Genomic DNA, 19,000 nt, shown 5'->3' with positions numbered 1-19,000 from the left:
TGGCTGGTTACTGTTGATCAACTGCTGGCTAGTTACTGTTGATCAACTGCTGGCTAGTTAGTGTTATTAAGCTGCTTCCTGTGTACTGTTATTCATCTGCTGCCTGGTGAGTGTTATTCATCTGCTGCCTGGTGAGTGTTGTTCATCTGCTGCCTGGTGAGTGTTGTTCATCTGCTGCCTGGTGAGTGTTGTTCAGCTGCTGCCTGGTGAGTGTTGTTCAGCTGCTGTCTGGTTAGTGTTATTCAGCTGCTGCCTGGTGAGTGTTGTTCAGCTGTTGCCTGGTGAGTGTTGTTCAGCTGCTGCCTGGTTATTGTTGTTCAGCTGCTGCCTGTTTATTGTTGTTCAGCTGCTGCCTGGTTACTGTTGTTCAGCTGCTGCCTGGTTACTGTTGTTCAGCTGCTGCCTGGTTACTGTTGTTCAGCTGCTGCCTGGTTACTGTTGTTCAGCTGCTGCCTGGTTACTGTTGTTCAGCTGCTGCCTGGTTACTGTTGTTCAGCTGCTGCCTGGTTACTGTTGTTCAGCTGCTGCCTGGTTACTGTTGTTCAGCTGCTGCCTGGTTACTGTTGTTAGGCTGCTGCCTGGTTACTGTTGTTCAGCTGCTGCTTGGTTATTGTTATTCAGCTGCTGTCCGATTACTGTTATTCAGCTGCTGTCCGATTACTATTTTGCCTGGTCCTTCTCCTCTAAGCAGTGCCTGTCCAGTGTATGGGGTGTTACTCCTACCAGGCTGCACAGTCAGTGTCCCAGGGGGAGCGGCTTTGGACATACAGTATATTAGGCTGTTTGTACTGTTTCCATCTTCGCTGCCCTCTGCAGATCTCCTGGTCCGAGTACTGTATATCCTGTGTACACACAATGTCTCTCAGCTCATAGCCCCCGTGCTTCCCCTGCCTCTCCCATCCTGTCCTCCCTCTCATGCCGCCCCCCCACCACAACAGTTCCCCGTGTCCTAATTCTTAGGCAGGTCCACTTGTCACCCCCCCCCCCCCCCCCCACACACACACAGCTGAGACCGTTCCATCTGTAATTAGCAGAGACTCCTGATCCGGCAGCGTGACGTGCTGTAGATCCGCTCTCCGGTTCCCACGGCTGATAAGGAGCAGATGCAGCGCACTGACTAGCTGGATCATTGCAGGATTAATCCTGAGTGTGTTCTGCAATCAGATTATCTGTGTTACGGGTTATTGGATTATCATCAAAGGCAGATTTAGCTGCATGTAATTAGCCGCCATCACCGGGGCCAGAACCTGCTCATCCCGGCCCCCTGTGTGTCTCCCAGCGCTGGGTGTCAGGCGGCATTACCATCGGAGGCCTGGGAAACGGGTCATATTCTCTGCGACCTCAGCTTGTCTGCCGCGATACGGCCTTTGGGAAACACTAAGAGGGAAATTTACTAAGATGTGTATTGTACGTCGCATGTGATGTTACTATGGGCGGCAGCCAATCAGATCCTGTCTACTATATTCTAGAGGCTGCTAAATAAATAAGAAGTAGCTTCTGATTTGGTTGCCTATAGCAACATCACATGTATAGTAGAATACACATCTTAGTGAACCGCTCCCAGTTGGAGTTCATGTGGATGGTAACGGGAAATATTTAATAAAACCAAAACCCTCATGTCAACCTTTTCATTTGTCGACCTCTGGACCGGATACCATCGGCTTCATTTTAGTTTAGCTTTCTTCTTCCTCCTCGCTGGCAGCATAACAAGAATGGGTTCATCTCCTCCACTCAGTAGAGCAGGTATGTCCAACCTGTGGCCCTCCAGCTGTTGTGAAACTACACATCCCAGCATGCCTTGCCATAGTTTTAGTATTCCCTCATAGCAAAACTGTGGCAAGGCATGATGGGACGTGTAGTTTCACAACAGGTGGGGGTCCATAGTTTGGACATGCCTGCAGTAGAGGTACAGATCACCCCCCTCCTCCCAAACCTCTGTCCCAGGCTACTGCAGACCTTATGCAGCCAAGCCGGGACCCTCCGCACTCGCTGCAGTCTCCTGGTGGCCTCTCCTGAGGTTTTCTGCACCCGATGAGCTGATTTGGGTGAGAGCCTGGCAAGGGACAGTCTAGGACAAGCCCCTCCAACCTGCGGCCCTCCAGCTGTTGTGAAACTACACATTCCAGCATGCGCTGCCACAATTTTAGAATTTTCTAACCGCTATCGTTTTGTTCCTTTTGTTGCGGTAAGACGAGGAGTCAGTCTCCAGGGGTCCAACCTCTGTTCTTCATGAGGGGGCTGCAGTGAGCTAAACAGGCAGCTAAGAACCCAACCTCCTGACTATCAGAAAGCATGGTGGGCAGGCTTTCCATTCGGGCATTTCCATTAGTGGGATTCTGTTTCTCTCCAGGGGCCCAGCCGCCAGGGTGAGAGGGATCATAGTTTGGGCAAATATCACAGATCTCCTGGAGACCCAACAGAATACTGTATGTTGTTCAACATGAAGACCTTCAGTTATTTCAGTATTTATCCCAGTTCCGCAGAACAAATTGGGGTTTACTCCTTCTGAATATCTTTCAGGTCCAGAAACCTTTGATCCAGTTGTTAAACCTGAAATTCCTAAATATTCTGTTGGAAGACAGATTGAGTAGCATGGAGCAGGACAAATCCATGGTTCCAGTCTGGGGTGGTCACCGGTGCCTCCTCTGGTTTGCTTTCAGTACTCATCACATTCCTTTGAAGGCACCAACCATTGGCCTGGCCGCACCACAGTGTCTTCACAAACATCATGGCCATGAAGATTGCCTTCCTCCAGTCAAAGGGATGGACAATCATCTTCTACCAGGCCTACTGGACTCCACAGCTTTGCTGCATGGTCTGGAGAAAGCCCAAAGTTTGGAATCTTCTGGCTGGATTCTCCAGGACCGGGAATCCGGTTGTCATAGGACAATAAAACGCATTAGTCTGTTCATGTTGTGGCTTGGTCGCACTTGCCTTGATGATCAATCTTGCTCCTGTAACATAAGGCTCTGCTTACGCTCCATCAGTGGGAGACAGAATTCTAATGCTGACTTAATGACGCCACTGAATGTGAGACGGGAAAACTCTTTATTTCCTATACCAGGAATCAATATTAGATTATTCTTCTAATTTCCACTCATCAGTAGAATTTTCATGACCTACCCATTTCCTCACTGCTGACCATGTGCTGCCCGTATTATAAACAGTATATACACAAACTAATACACACTAAATATAAAATATATATAATTTATTTTTAAATCATTGTACACATTATTCGTTAATGACCTATTGTTTTGTAGGTGGCTTGCTGGTTACTAGACCCTGGGTCCAAGGAGCGAACACTACACAACATGGTAGCAAACTTTCTTCCACATGAGCTCCCTCTGCTGGATGGTATTGGAACTGGCCAGGGAGTGCACAGCCTCGGACTCAGTGCTAACTGTGACCAGTCGGGGCGCTACAGAGCAGCTATAGAGTCGGTTCTTGTTTTTAACACAATGATCAAACTTACCAGTTTGCTGGAGAAGGACAAACTGCAAGGTAACAACCTTTTACTAGCAGCTATGAATGGAATTCCCTACTGACACATTAACGCGTTTCGCCTCTCCCTCAGACGTCTTCTGTAAGATGGAGATGCCTGCCCAGTACTGCCTGGCTCTGCTGGAACTTAATGGTATTGGCTTCAGCACGGAGGAATGTGAGATGCAGAAACACATCATGCAAGCCAAGATGAATGAGATTGAGGTCCAGGCGTACCAGCTGGCTGGACACAGCTTCTCCTTGACAAGTCCCGATGACGTTGCTCAGGTAGTGCCAAAAACCTATTTTAGAATTGTCGCTAGTAGCTTGATACGACTGATGCCCAGAAAGAACATGAACTGTTCTCTGTAATGATGGAACCCCAGATATCTGTCTCCTTACTTCTGGTGGCATCACCCTGATGTACAAAGCGGGTTCAGCCAGTGTTTACAATTTTTCCACCGTTTCCTATTGTTCCAAGAGTTTCGCTGAGTTCTCCTCTAAGTGTCCTGCAGCTGATGTGCGTCTTTCTATGTTCATCAGTCTAACACATGTCACACCCTGACGCGTTTCACACTTGACGTTCTTTTTACTCTTTATGCGAGGTCCATGGTTTCACCATTGTTGGCCTTATTAATATCATCCTTTTTTTAGGTGTTGTTCATTGAACTTAAGCTGCCTCCCAATGGAGATCTGAAAGGGCAGGGCCACAAGAAGACGCTGGGGTACACAAGGAGAGCGGCAGTGAATGGAAACAGAGTCCGGCTCAGCAAGCAGTTCAGTACCACAAAGGTGCGTCTGTCAGTGACATTATAGCGTATCCGTGAGATCCATCACAGTATTCTGTCCGGCTGATGCACGTGGGTTCCGTGAGTCCAGCGAAGAAGCCCACCATTGTCTCTAATGGTGCCCATACACTAGTAAGATTTATCTTCAGATCTGGCTGGTTGGAACAAAAACATGGTTATGGATGAGTGACAGTTTGTCAGTTTTTCAGCATTTCCAAGCAAATGGTCAACTGTCATTTGCTCTCATCCATAACCATGTTTTTTTTCCAACCAGCCAGATCTGAAGATAAATCTTCGTGTGTATGGCCAGCTTAAGTCTGTTCTTCCCTGTCCTCAGGATGTTCTGGAGAAGCTGAAACCTCTGCACCCTCTTCCTGGCCTAATCCTGGAGTGGAAGCGGATCACTAATGCTATGACCAAAGTGGTTTATCCATTACAGCGAGAGAAGAGCTTCAGCCCATACCTGTGCATGGAGCGCATATACCCCATCTCCCAGACCCACACCGCCACAGGTACTCCAGACCCACACTGCCACAGGTACCCCATCTCCCAGACCCCACCGCCACAGGTACCCCAGACCCACCCCGCCACAGGTACCCCATCTCCCAGACCCCACCGCCACAGGTACTCCAGACCCACACCGCTACAGGTACTCCAGACCCACACCGCCACAGGTACCCCAGACCCACACCGCCACAGGTACCCCATCTCCCAGACCCACACCGCCACAGGTACCCCATCTCCCAGACCCCACCGCCACATGTACCCCATCTTGTGGGTTAAGCTGCAGGAGGAGAGCATTAGGGTCACCATCCGCCTCCTGAATGTTGGGCTCCCTTATACAGCCCTGACGTAATCATATAACTGTGTGATTAGTGTATCATTTATCCTGACTTCCTCCACAGGTCGGGTCAGTTTTACTGAACCAAATATCCAGAATGTGCCCAAAGATTTTGAGATTGAAATGCCGCGACTGGTGGGAGAGAGCCCCCCATCCCAGGGACCGGGATCTGCCGTCCTTCCAAAGCACCGGTACATTATATAATACTATACAGGGAATGTTATATTCTTTACACCAGTAGTTCCCAAATCCAACCCTCAGTACCCCAGATGTGCATGTTTTCCAGCTGTGGTCCTTAGCCAGGGGTGGGGGAACCTTTTTTCTTTCAAGGGCCAGTTGTAATTGGAAACAATCCTTCGGGGGCCATATCCAAATTAGCCACTTAAAAATGACCCTGCTTCCCCCACCCCATGCTCTGACTGCCTGCTTCACCCGCCCCACGCTCTGACTGCCTGCTTTCCCCGCCCCACACTCTGGGCGGTATTCAATGAGAATACCTGCGAGGTGCAGCGAATCCTTTTTAGGATTCGCTGCACATTCGCCACGTTCCGGAGCCTCGCTGGCTCCGGTATTCAACGAGTCAGGGGCTCGCTGCCCCTGACCGGCGAATATGAGCTCCTGCGGCGAACGCCGCAGGGAGCCTGAGGACGGTGGCAGGCAGGGAGATGGAAGTCTCTCTGGGCGGTATTCAATGAGAATACCAGCGAGGTGCAGCGAATCCTGTTTAGGATTCGCTGCACATTCGCCACGTTCCGGAGCCTCGCCGGCTCCGGTATTCAACGTGTCAGGGGCTCGCTGCCCCTGACCGGCGAATATGAGCTCCTGCGGCGAACGCCGCAGGGAGCCTGAAGACGGTGGCAGGCAGAGAGATGGAAGTCTCCCTGCCTGCCCCAGAACGTTTGTGGGGGGGAGGTGGGCTCCCCGGGTGCCAGGCAGTACAGGCTGCCCCCCGGGGGTGCCAGCAGGGGACCGCGTATATTCACTACACCCGATCGTAACGATCGGGTGCAGTGAATATATGAATATGTAATGAGCGGCTCGGCTCCGGCACCCCCTGCTGGCTGCTGTGTAAAAGAAAAAAAAAAAAAAATTTTTTTTTTTTATTAAATATATATTCATGTGCTTACAGCACATGAATAAAAATAGCATGCCCCTCCTCAGAATAAAATTCCTGATTTTTTGACACCAAATGTAAAAAACAAAACACTTTATTTTAAAAGTTCACATTCCACTTCACCATAAAAAGATAGCGATTGCTACTTGGTGAATCATGGCGAAAAAAAACTTCAAATGTATTCGCCATGTGGTCATTGAATAGGGTGATTCACCGTTTTAGTCAGAAATTCACCAAACAGCACAAATTCGCCATAAAAACATGGCGAATCAGGCTCATTGAATACCGCCCTCTGACTGCAGCTGAATAAGGCGCCTCTCGCGAGAACTCACTTCCGCCCGCGTCACCGCCTCATGACCTCAAGCTAGAACTCCTGACCTCAGGTGAGAACTCCCCCTTCCTTGAATTCCCAGGCAAGTGGGTGGGCGGACCAGTCAAACTGGCTACAGGGACCGTTTATGGCACGCGGACCGGAGGTTCCCCACCCCTGTCCTAAGCGCTGCCATAGGATCTGTCCTGTTATTGATGTGTTTAACAGCTGTGGTCCTTTGTGGTTTCCTGAGATCTGTCCTGTTACTCACATGTCTAACAGCTGTGGTCCTGAGCAGTGCCCTGGGATCTGTCCTGTTACTCACATGTCTAACAGCTGTGGTCCTGAGCAGTGCCCTGGGATCTGTCCTGTTACTCACATGTCTAACAGGTGTGGTACTGAGCAGTGCCCTGGGATCTGTCCTGTTACTGACATGTCTAACAGCCGGGGTCCTGAGCAGTGCCCTGGGATCTTTCCTGTTACTGATGTGTCTAACAGCTGTGGTCCTGAGCAGTGCCCTGGGATTTTTCCTGTTACTGATGTTTCTAACAGCTGTGGTCCTGAGCGGTGCCCTGGAACCTGTCCTGTTACTGACGTGTCTAACAGCTGTGGTCCTGACCAGTGCCCTGAGAGCTGTCCTGTTACTGACATGTCTAACAGCTGTGGGCCTGAGCGGTGCACTGGGATCTGTCCTGTTACTGGCATGTCTAACAGCTGTGGTCCTGAGCGGTGCCCTGGGACCTGTCCTGTTACTGGCATGTCTAACAGCTGTGGTCCTGAGCAGTGCCCTGGGATCTGTCCTGTTACTGGTGTGTCTAACAGCTGTGGTCCTGAGTGGGAGTGTTTCTTTTCTCCGCTATCTGTCACTACCCAGCTGTATATGACAGAGGGCGACTGCTCTGTAGTTATTATGGGGACCACGTATCCGGCTTCCTTTGCACATAATAACAGAGTCGTTCCGCTGGAGAAACCTTCATCAAACCAAAATAATTAAATGTACAGGAATAGGCCTGAGACGCTTAGTACGGGGCACCCTTAGTCACCGACCACTGTTATACTTATCAGCCACACAGCGCAGTGACACGCAGGCAGGCGGCACTGGTGGAACTGACGGCAGTGTCTTTCTATGCAGGGGTAAGAGGAACGTTCCCAGACCTGTGGTTCGGGCAGATCAGATTCCGGCGGAGAAGGGGATGTCATTCTTCGTCAGTATGAGGCACGCCTTTGTCCCGTTCCCAGGTAACCATCCGCCATCAGTGCTGTAAGAAGTATTGTTATCAGCTGTGTCCCCCCTTCCCCCCAGGAGCACAGGTTAGAGGGACACGCGGGTGCTGGAGACACTGACTACGCAGAGGATGGGGTGTGGGCTACATGCTGGGGGGGGACATCCAGGACCAGGGGATAGAGGATGGGGTGTGGGCTGTGGGCTACATGCTCAGGGGGACATCCGGGGACAGGGGACATGCCGGTGTTGGGGACAGTGACTATGCAGAGGATGGGGTGTGGCCATGGGGGGTCACATTTGGGGACAGGAGATATGCGGGGGTTGAGGACAGTGACTATGCAGAGGATGGGGTGTGGGCTGGGGGTGACATTTGGGGACAGGGGGACACTGAGGTGTTGGAGACAGTGACAATGCAGAGGATGGGGTGTGGGCTACATGCTGGGGGGGGACATCCAGGAGCAGGGGACGGGGACACGTGGGTGTTGGGGACAGTGACTATGCAGAGGATGGGGTGTGGGCTGGCGGTGACATTTGGGGACGGGGACACAGGTTTTGGAGACAGTGACTATGCAGAGGATGGGGTGCGGGCTGGGGGTGACATTTGGGGACAGAGAGACACTGAGGTGTTGGGGACAGTGACTATGCAGTGGATGGGGTGTGGGCTGGCGGTGACATTTGGGGACAGAGAGACACTGAGGTGTTGGGGACAGTGACTATGCAGAGGATGGGGTGTGGGCTGGGGGTGACATTTGGGGACAGTGGGGCACTCAGGTTTTGGAGACAGTGACTATGCAGAGGATGGGGTGCGGGCACTGGGGGTGACATTTGGGGACAGGGGGACACTGAGGTGTTGGAGACAGTGACTGAGGATGGGGTTGGGTCTGTCACTGCTACATTGGGGGTCCGCCATCTGCTAAGCCGCATCCAGCGAGTCTCTGATGCTCATTACAGGGGCCATAATACTGGCGGCGGATTACTCTCAGCTGGAGTTACGGATCCTCGCTCATCTATCTAAGGACCGGCGGCTCATCCAGGTGTTGAACAGCGGGGCGGATGTGTTCCGGAGCATCGCGTCCGAGTGGAAGATGGTTGACCTGGACGCTGTGACTGACAGTATGAGACAGCAGGCCAAACAGGTGACCAGCCTTCCCATCCCTGGTACCATCTGCTGCACTGCGTCCTGACTGGTCTCCGCTGGTCACTGTATGGTCCTGCGCTGTGACTGACAGTATGAGACAGCAGGCCAAACAGGTGACCAGCCTTCCCGTCCCGATACCAGCTGCTGCGCTGCGTCCTGACCGGTCACCACTGGTCACTGTATGGTCCTGCACTGTGACTGACAGTATGAGACAGCAGGCCAAACAGGTGACCAGCCTTCCCGTCCCGATACCAGCTGCTGCGCTACGTCCTGACCGGTCACCGCTGGTCACTGTATGGCCCTGCGCTGTAACTGACAGCACGAGACAGCAGGCCAAACAGGTGACCAGCCTTCCCGTCCCGATACTATCTGCTGCGCTGCGTCCTGACCGGTCACCGCTGGTCACTGTATGGTCCTGCGCTGTAACTGACAGTATGAGACAGCAGGCCAAACAGGTGACCAGCCTTCCCATCCCTGGTACTATCTGCTGCGCTGCGTCCTGGCCGGTCACCGCTGGTCACTGTATGGTCCTGCGCTGTAACTGACAGTATGAGACTGCAGGCCAAACAGGTGACCAGCCTTCCCGTCCCGATACTATCTGCTGCGCTGCGTCCTGACCGGTCACCGCTGGTCACTGTATGGCCCTGCGCTGTAACTGACAGTATGAGACAGCAGGCCAAACAGGTGACCAGCCTTCCCATCCCTGGTACCATCTGCTGCGCTGCGTCCTGACCGGTCACCGCTGGTCACTGTATGGTCCTGTGCTGTGACTGACAGTATGAGACAGCAGGCCAAACAGGTGACCAGCCTTCCCATCCCTGGTACCATCTGCTGCACTGCGTCCTGACCAGTCACCGCTGCTCACTGTATGGTCCTGCGCTGTGACTGACAGTATGAGACAGCAGGCCAAACAGGTGACCAGCCTTCCCGTTCCCGATACCAGCTGCTGCGCTGCGTCCTGACCGGTCTCCGCTGGTCACTGTATGATCCTGCGCTGTGACTGACAGTATGAGACAGGAGGCCAAACAGGTGACCAGCCTTCCCATCCCTGGTACCATCTGCTGCACTGCGTCCTGACCGGTCTCCGCTGGTCACTGTATGGTCCTGCGCTGTGACTGACAGTATGAGACAGCAGGCCAAACAGGTGACCAGCCTTCCTGTCCCCAATACCAGCTGCTGCGCTGCGTCCTGACCTGTCACCGCTGGTCACTGTATGGTCCTGCTCTGTAACTGACAGCACGAGACAGCAGGCCAAACAGGTGACCAGCCTTCCCATCCCTGGTACCATCTGCTGCACTGCGTCCTGACTGGTCTCCGCTGGTCACTGTATGGTCCTGCGCTGTGACTGACAGTATGAGACAGCAGGCCAAACAGGTGACCAGCCTTCCTGTCCCCAATACCAGCTGCTGCGCTGCGTCCTGACCTGTCACCGCTGGTCACTGTATGGTCCTGCTCTGTAACTGACAGCAGGCCAAACAGGTGACCAGCCTTCTTATCCCTGGTACTATCTGCTGCGCTGCGTCCTGACTGGTCTCCGCTGGTCACTGTATGATCCTGCGCTGTGACTGACAGTATGAGACAGCAGGCCAAGCAGGTGACCAGCCTTCCCGTCCCCAATACCATCTGCTGCTCTGCGTCCTGACCGGTCACTGCTGGTCACTGTATGGTCCTGCGCTGTAACTGACAGCACTAGACAGCAGGCCAAATAGGTGACCAGCCTTCCCGTCCCAATACCAGCTGCTGCGCTGCGTCCTGACCTGTCACCGCTGGTCACTGTATGGTCCTGCGCTGTAACTGACAGTATGAGACAGCAGGCCAAGCAGGTGACCAGCCTTCCCGTCCCCAATACCATCTGCTGCACTGCGTCCTGACCGGTCACCGCTGGTCACTGTATGGTCCTGCGCTGTGACTGACAGTATGAGACAGCAGGCCAAGCAGGTGACCAGCCTTCCCGTCCCCAATATCATCTGCTGCACCGTGTCCTGACCGGTCACCGCTGGTCACTGTATGGTCCTGCGCTGTGACTGACAGTATGAGACAGCAGGCCAAACAGGTGACCAGCCTTCCCATCCCTGGTACCATCTGCTGCACTGCGTCCTGACCTGTCACCGCTGGTCACTGTATGGTCCTGCGCTGTGACTGACAGTATGAGACAGCAGGCCAAACAGGTGACCAGCCTTCCCGTCCCCGATACCAGCTGCTGCGCTGCGTCCTGACCTGTCACCGCTGGTCACTGTATGGCCCTGCGCTAGGGTGACCAACTCATCCCTTTAATCCGGGACACATATTAATTATACAGGTTCTGTGGCAGTTTAAAACCAGGTGAAATGGAGTCTTGAGGTGAGGCAGTTGAAAACCAGGTGAAAGCCAGCCACAGAACCTGTGTAATTAATATGTGTCCCGGATTAAAGGGATGAGTTGGTCACCCTACCCTGCGCTGTGACTGACAGTATGAGACAGCAGGCCAAACAGGTGACCAGCCTTCCCATCCCCAATACCATCTGCTGCGCTGCGTCCTGACCGGTCACCGCTGGTAACTGTATGATCCTGCGCTGTAACTGACAGCACTAGACAGCAGGCCAAACAGGTGACCAGCCTTCCCGTCCCAATACCAGCTGCTGCACTGCGTCCTGACCGGTCACCGCTGGTCACTGTATGGTCCTGCGCTGTAACTGACAGTATGAGACAGCAGGCCAAACAGGTGACCAGCCTTCCCATCCCCAATACCATCTGCTGCGCTGCGTCCTGGCCGGTCACCGCTGGTAACTGTATGATCCTGCGCTGTAACTGACAGCACTAGACAGCAGGCCAAACAGGTGACCAGCCTTCCCGTCCCCAATACCATCTGCTGCGCTGCGTCCTGACCTGTCACCGCTCGTCACTGTATGGTCCTGCGCTATCCACAACCCCATTATGTGCAGTATGAGACCCTTACAATCTGGAATGTTTGTGGTTACCAAACCCGCTCCTCAAGGCACCACTAACATTCCAGATGTTAAGGCTATCCATGATACCAGGCTCTCAGCCTGTTCCAGGTGCTCTGGGAACCCAAGTTTGAATCGCCGATGTTGTAAATCTATCTTTCTCCTTCATCCACTAGGTGGCACTGGAGCTTTACAGAGGGGAATAGAAGGTGAGCACAGGGAGCATGGGCACATTAAATAAACAGTGTGGCTAGCTCAGGTTGCCTACCCTCCGAAATCCCCCCAGCCTCCCGCAATTCCCACTCAGCGGGGGGTCCGCGGGGACGTGAATCGCATCATTGTGGCCCCAATACCGCTCTGCAATGCCTGCAATACTGGCCAAAATGACTGGTTCACCACCAAATACAGCACAGAGTTTCAGCCCCGCCTCTGGCCACGCCCCCTTCATGGCATGTCTGCCAGCTCCGACCCTTTGGCTAGCTGGCTGCCTTCTCCTGGAGAGCAGCTGAAAAGTAGGCAACTCTGGGCTAGCCCTCTTGGGTTTTATTTTTTTCCTCCTGTAGCGGCCAGTTTCTAAAGCGCAGGTGTCCTGTGTCCCGCTGCCTCTACCCCGGGATATGTGAGTCAGACAGTGGGGTTTAGCGGCTTGTCAGTAGTGTGTACATTTGTTGTCATAGCGCTCTCCCTGTTCATATACCATAGCGCTGTTGTGACACTGGCATAACCTTTCCTTTGTGCTTCTGACTGTCCTATACGAACGGCGTACAGATCAGTTGTAGCCAACCCTAGTCCTCGAGAGTTACCGACAGTGCATGTTTTCCAGGTCTCCTCACAGAACACAAGTGAAGTAATCAGCTCCACCTGTGGATCTTTTAAAATGCGTCAGTGAGTAATGAGTGCACCTGTGCACCTGTGAGGTGAGCTGGAAAATGTGACCTGTTGGTAGCTCTCGAGGACTGGGGTTGGCTGCCCCTGGTAGAGAGTGTTGCGTGTGTGACTGTGTCATATGGCAGGAGGCGCTGCTAAGAAGGTGACCTGCAGGAAGTGTAATGCTGTGTACACACGGTGAGATTTTGACTATATAGTCAAAATCGCATGCAGATCGCACAGGTTTATTACCTTCGCGATCCCGATGCGCGCTCCCGTGATAGCACAAATCTAAACCCAGATGGACAGGGCAGCAATGACTGTATAGTGCAAATCTAATGCAGATTGTATGAGTTGTATGTAAAAAGTAGAGTTAGCAAAGATTGTATAGCACTTGAATCTTAAGTTGAATAGCAAGGGAATCCCACTGTGTACACACCGTTACTCTAGTTCATTCTCCATTCTCAGGGAGCCCTGCTCTGTGACACATGTGCTGCAGCCCCTCCTGTAAGTCCCCTCCTCATTCTGAGGGAGCCCTGCTCTGTGACACGTGCAGCGGCCCCTCCTGTAAGTCCCCTCCTCATTCTCAGGGAGCCCTGCTCTGTGACACATGTGCTGCAGCCCCTCCTGTAAGTCCCCTCCTCATTCTCAGGGAGCCCTGCTCTGTGACACATGTGCTGCAGCCCCTCCTGTAAGTCCCCTCCTCATTCTCAGGGAGCCCTGCTCTGTGGCACATGTGCAGTGGCCCCTCCTGTAAGTCCCCTCCTCATTCTGAGGGAGCCCTGCTCTGTGGCACATGTGCAGCAGCCCCTCCTGTAAATCCCCTCCTCATCCTGATGGAGCCCTGCTCTGTGGCACATGTGCAGTGGCCCCTCCTGTAAGTCCCCTCCTCATTCTCAGGGAGCCCTGCTCTGTGACACATGTGCAGTGGCCCCTCCTGTAAGTCCCCTCCTCATTCTCAGGGAGCCCTGCTCTGTGACACATGTGCAGTGGCCCCTCCTGTAAGTCCCCTCCTCATTCTCAGGGAGCCCTGCTCTGTGGCACATGTGCAGCAGCCCCTCCTGTAAGTCCCCTCCTCATTCTGAGGGAGCCCTGCTCTGTGACACATGTGCAGCAGCCCCTCCTGTAAGTCCCCTCCTCATTCTCAGGGAGCCCTGCTCTGTGACACATGGGCAGCAGCCCCTCCTGTAAGTCCCCTCCTCATTCTCAGGGAGCCCTGCTCTGTGGCACATGTGCAGTGGCCCCTCCTGTAAGTCCCCTCCTCATTCTGAGGGAGCCCTGCTCTGTGGCACATGTGCAGTGGCCCCTCCTGTAAGTCCCCTCCTCATTCTGAGGGAGCCCTGCTCTGTGGCACATGTGCAGTGGCCCCTCCTGTAAGTCCCCTCCTCATTCTCAGGGAGCCCTGCTCTGTGGCACATGTGCAGTGGCCCCTCCTGTAAGTCCCCTCCTCATTCTGAGGGAGCCCTGCTCTGTGGCACATGTGCAGCAGCCCCTCCTGTAAGTCCCCTCCCCATTCTGAGGGAGCCCTGCTCTGTGGCACATGTGCAGCAGCCCCTCCTGTAAGTCCCCTCCTCATTCTCAGGGAGCCCTGCTCTGTGACACATGTGCTGCAGCCCCTCCTGTAAGTCCCCTCCTCATTCTAAGGGAGCCCTGCTCTGTGGCACATGTGCAGTGGCCCCTCCTGTAAGTCCCCTCCTCATTCTCAGGGAGCCCTGCTCTGTGACACGTGCTGCAGCCCCTCCTGTAAGTCCCCTCCTCATTCTAAGGGAGCCCTGCTCTGTGGCACATGTGCAGTGGCCCCTCCTGTAAGTCCCCTCCTCATTCTCAGTGACACATGTGCTGCAGCCCCTCCTGTAAGTCCCCTCCTCATTCTCAGGGAGCCCTGCTCTGTGGCACATGTGCAGTGGCCCCTCCTGTAAGTCCCCTCCTCATTCTCAGAGAGCCCTGCTCTGTGGCACATGTGCAGTGGCCCCTCCTGTAAGTCCCCTCCTCATTCTCAGGGAGCCCTGCTCTGTGGCACATGTGCAGCAGCCCCTCCTGTAAGTCCCCTCCTCATTCTGAGGGAGCCCTGCTCTGTGACACATGTGCAGCAGCCCCTCCTGTAAGTCCCCTCCTCATTCTCAGGGAGCCCTGCTCTGTGACACATGTGCTGCAGCCCCTCCTGTAAGTCCCCTCCTCATTCTCAGGGAGCCCTGCTCTGTGACACATGTGCTGCAGCCCCTCCTGTAAGTCCCCTCCTCATTCTCAGGGAGCCCTGCTCTGTGGCACATGTGCAGTGGCCCCTCCTGTAAGTCCCCTCCTCATTCTGAGGGAGCCCTGCTCTGTGGCACATGTGCAGCAGCCCCTCCTGTAAGTCCCCTCCTCATTCTGAGGGAGCCCTGCTCTGTGACACATGTGCTGCAGCCCCTCCTGTAAGTCCCCTCCTCATTCTGAGGGAGCCCTGCTCTGTGGCACATGTGCAGCAGCCCCTCCTGTAAATCCCCTCCTCATCCTGATGGAGCCCTGCTCTGTGGCACATGTGCAGTGGCCCCTCCTGTAAGTCCCCTCCTCATTCTCAGGGAGCCCTGCTCTGTGACACATGTGCAGTGGCCCCTCCTGTAAGTCCCCTCCTCATTCTCAGGGAGCCCTGCTCTGTGACACATGTGCAGTGGCCCCTCCTGTAAGTCCCCTCCTCATTCTCAGGGAGCCCTGCTCTGTGGCACATGTGCAGCAGCCCCTCCTGTAAGTCCCCTCCTCATTCTGAGGGAGCCCTGCTCTGTGGCACATGTGCAGTGGCCCCTCCTGTAAGTCCCCTCCTCATTCTGAGGGAGCCCTGCTCTGTGGCACATGTGCAGTGGCCCCTCCTGTAAGTCCCCTCCTCATTCTCAGGGAGCCCTGCTCTGTGGCACATTTGCAGTGGCCCCTCCTGTAAGTCCCCTCCTCATTCTGAGGGAGCCCTGCTCTGTGGCACATGTGCAGCAGCCCCTCCTGTAAGTCCCCTCCCCATTCTGAGGGAGCCCTGCTCTGTGACACGTGCAGCAGGCCCCTCCTGTAAGTTCCCTCCTCATGCTGAGGAAGCTCTGCTCTGTGACACATGTGCAGCAGCCCCTCCTGTAAGTCCCCTCCTCATTCTGAGGGAGCCCTGCTCTGTGACACATGTGCAGCAGCCCCTCCTGTAAGCAGGAGGGGCTGCAAAACGACCGGTTTTGCTCACACCCTTTCCAACTGTCTCTTCTCCAGCAGTGGTCCAGTTCTCACCTGTCCCTCCAGCAAAGGGTGACGCTGTCTCCTAAGGCTTGCCTTCGGCACCTGGGACCCTTCTCACCACGGATGCAAGTCTCCGGGGTTGGGGAGCGAATATGCTGGACTGCCAGTGTCAGGGTTGGTAGACAACTCAGGAGGCTTCGAGCGGTGTTCTATGCACTGGTACAGGTGCAGCTCCTTCTTCAGGGCGGAGCTATCAGAGCGCAGTCCGACAATGCCACTGAAGTGGCCTACATAAACAAGCAAGGAGGCACACGGAGTCGCGTGGCCATGAAAGAGGTAAGTTGGATTCTGCTCTGGGTGCAGGCCCACGCCGAGGTGATTTCAGCGGTCTTCATACCAGGCGTAGAGAACTGGGAGTCTATCTCATTCGGCTGGACGTCCACCAGGGAGAGTGGTGTCCTCAGATCGACATGATGGCATCTCGCCACAATCATCTGGCACAACAGATCCAGGGGCCGTGGCGGTGGATGCCCTGACAGCCCCTTGGTGCTACCAGTTCATATACCTCTTTCCTCCATTCCCGCTGTTGCCTCGGATTCTCCAGCGCATACGCAGGGAGAGGATGACAGTTCTGGTCATAGCGCTGGATTGGCCACGCAGAACTAGGTACACCAACCTCACGTCTCTTCTGATAGACGAGCCATGGCCTCTACCATTGTAGGACGACCTGCTGTCTCTAGGCCCTTTCGTTTATCCGGACTTGGGGTGTCTTCACTTGACCGCGTGGTTGTTGAGAGGTTCATCTTCAGGAAAGCTGGGATTCTCTTTGTGGATGAGCGCCAGGAAACAGGTGACGTCTGCCCATTACCATCGTATATGGAGGGCGAATGTTTCCTGGTGTGAGAGTCGTCAGGTCTCTCCGGCTACCTTCAAGATGGCTCATCTCCTCCTTTTCTTACAGAAGGATCTCTCCGCGGGTTTACGCCTTGGGTCTCTTGCAGGTTGCAGGTATCTGTCCTTTCGGTTTTCTTTCAACAGAGACCAGCATTGTTACCTCAGGTACAAACTATCGTCCAGGGGGTGTTGAGGATTCAGCCACCCTTCCGTGCTCCCAAGGCTCCGTGGTATTTGGACATTTTTCTCACTCTGGCTTATCTGGTCTTCCTCCTTACCTGTTATTTCATGAGGACCGAGAGGAGCTTCGCACCAGTCCTTCTCTCCTCCCTAAGGCTGTGACAGCTTTTCATATCAATCAACCGATAGTGGCTCCGGCTTTTCGTGAGGAGGACCTGGACTGAAGCTGCTGGATGTGGTGAGGGCACTCCGCATTTATGTGGACAGAACGGCGGCTGTCCGCAAGTCAGATGCCTTATTTGTCCTTTATGATGCTAAGTCGAGTTAGCCGGCTTCCAAGCAAACTTTGGCTGGGTGGATTCGCCTGACTATACACCAGGCTTACGGGGCGGCCTCTCGGCCTCCTCCACCTTCCATTTCCGTGCATTCCACTCACTCTGTGGGACCCTCTTCTGCAGCTGCCCGTGGGGTGTCCATTCAGCAGCTCTTCTGTGCTGCTACTTGGTTGGGTTGGAAGACTTCTGTTCGGTTCTACCGCTTTGGCACCTTTGCAGCCTCTGTTTCCCAGTTTAGCCACTCTGTATTACGGCGATCCCAGCGCCTTCCTCCCGTAATGAGAGCTATGGGACGTCATCACTGTAAAGCACTCCAGTGCCACCTAGTGGATGAAGGAGGAAACAAGATTTTGTGTTAAATCCTTTTCTCCGCACTGGGCGCCCTCCCGGCACTTCAGTTTGGTCTTGGTAACCTTCATTTATTGGAAGTTTCCTGTCGGGGACGTGTGTTTGGAACTCTTGTGTGTTTGGAATTACCTTATTTGTGTGATTTCATTATTAATTTTCGTCACATTACTTTCACTACATTTCTGTATTATTGTTGTGTGATGTTAGCCTCCTCTCGTAAGTAGGGGGGGGGGAGTAGAAGGGGAGGAGTTGGCCACACTCTTTAATATTTAACGTGCCCATGCTCCCTGTGGTCGCCTTCAATTCCCCACAGTAAAGCTCCAGTGACACCTTTGTACTGGCAGAAAAGGATTTAACGTAAGTACAGAATCTTGTTATCTATCTATCTACAGTATGTGATATCTCTCTATCTATCCATCTATCTATATATTCTTACATTTATTACTTTCCTTTAGATTTGCTACGGAATCATTTATGGAATGGGCGCTAAGTCGCTGGGGGAGCAGATGGGAATAGAGGAAAATGACGCTGCTTGTTACATTGAGTCTTTTAAAGCCAGATACTCAGGTATGAGACACCAGCAGCCACATATATATGTAGTGTACCAGCTAGCCCCTGCGTGCGGTGTGTGCCGTATAGGTAGTGTACCAGCTAGCACCTGGGTGCGGTGTGTGCCGTATAGGTAGTGTACCAGCTAGCCCCTGCGTGCGGTGTGTGCCGTATAGGTAGTGTACCAGCTAGCCCCTGCGTGCGGTGTGTGACGTATAGGTAGTGTACCAGCTAGCACCTGGGTGCGGTGTGTGCCGTATAGGTAGTGTACCAGCTAGCCCCTGCGTGCGGTGTGTGCCGTATAGGTAGTGTACCAGCTAGCCCCTGCATGCGGTGTGTGCCATATAGGTAGTGTACCAGCTAGCCCCTGCTTGCGGTGTGTGCCGTATAGGTAATGTACCAGCTAGCCCCTGCGTGCGGTGTGTGCCATATAGGTAGTGTACCAGCTAGCCCCTGCGTGCGGTGTGTGCCGTATAGGTAGTGTACCAGCTAGCCCCTGCGTGCGGTGTGTGACGTATAGGTAGTGAACCAGCTAGCCCCTGCGTGCGGTGTGTGCCGTATAGGTAGTGGACCAGCTAACCCCTGTGTGCGGTGTGTGCCAGCTAACCCCTGCGTGCGGTGTGTGCTGTATAGGTAGTGTACCAGTGAGCACCTGCGTGCGGTGTGTGCCGTATAGGTAGTTTACCAGCGAACACCTGTGTGCGGTGTGTGCCGTATAGGTAGTGTATCAGCTAGCCCCTGCGTGCGGTGTGTGCCGTATAGGTAGTGTACCAGCTAGCCCCTGCGTGCGGTGTGTGCTGTATAGGTAGTGTACTAGC

General features: G+C 53.9%; 1 protein-coding gene across 1 annotated transcript in view; it reads left to right on the top strand.

Moving 5' to 3' along the window:
* The window catches only part of POLQ (DNA polymerase theta), a 69,965-nt gene that overhangs the window by 40,669 nt on the left and 10,296 nt on the right, over positions 1-19,000 (top strand). Inside the window, exons 20-27 of the mRNA XM_083171508.1 lie at positions 3,264-3,504; positions 3,578-3,771; positions 4,138-4,275; positions 4,609-4,783; positions 5,177-5,303; positions 7,669-7,775; positions 8,713-8,897; positions 18,089-18,200. Coding sequence (XP_083027634.1) covers positions 3,264-3,504; positions 3,578-3,771; positions 4,138-4,275; positions 4,609-4,783; positions 5,177-5,303; positions 7,669-7,775; positions 8,713-8,897; positions 18,089-18,200 — 1,279 coding nt within the window. The remainder of the gene's footprint in view (positions 1-3,263; positions 3,505-3,577; positions 3,772-4,137; positions 4,276-4,608; positions 4,784-5,176; positions 5,304-7,668; positions 7,776-8,712; positions 8,898-18,088; positions 18,201-19,000) is intronic.

This window comes from Crinia signifera, chromosome 2, assembly GCF_055691185.1.
Source record: "Crinia signifera chromosome 2, ASM5569118v1, whole genome shotgun sequence".
In the NCBI taxonomy this organism is placed as follows: Eukaryota; Metazoa; Chordata; class Amphibia; order Anura; family Myobatrachidae; genus Crinia; species Crinia signifera.
Note: the sequence above shows the minus strand (reverse complement) of the source record. Positions and strands in the feature narration are given on the sequence as shown.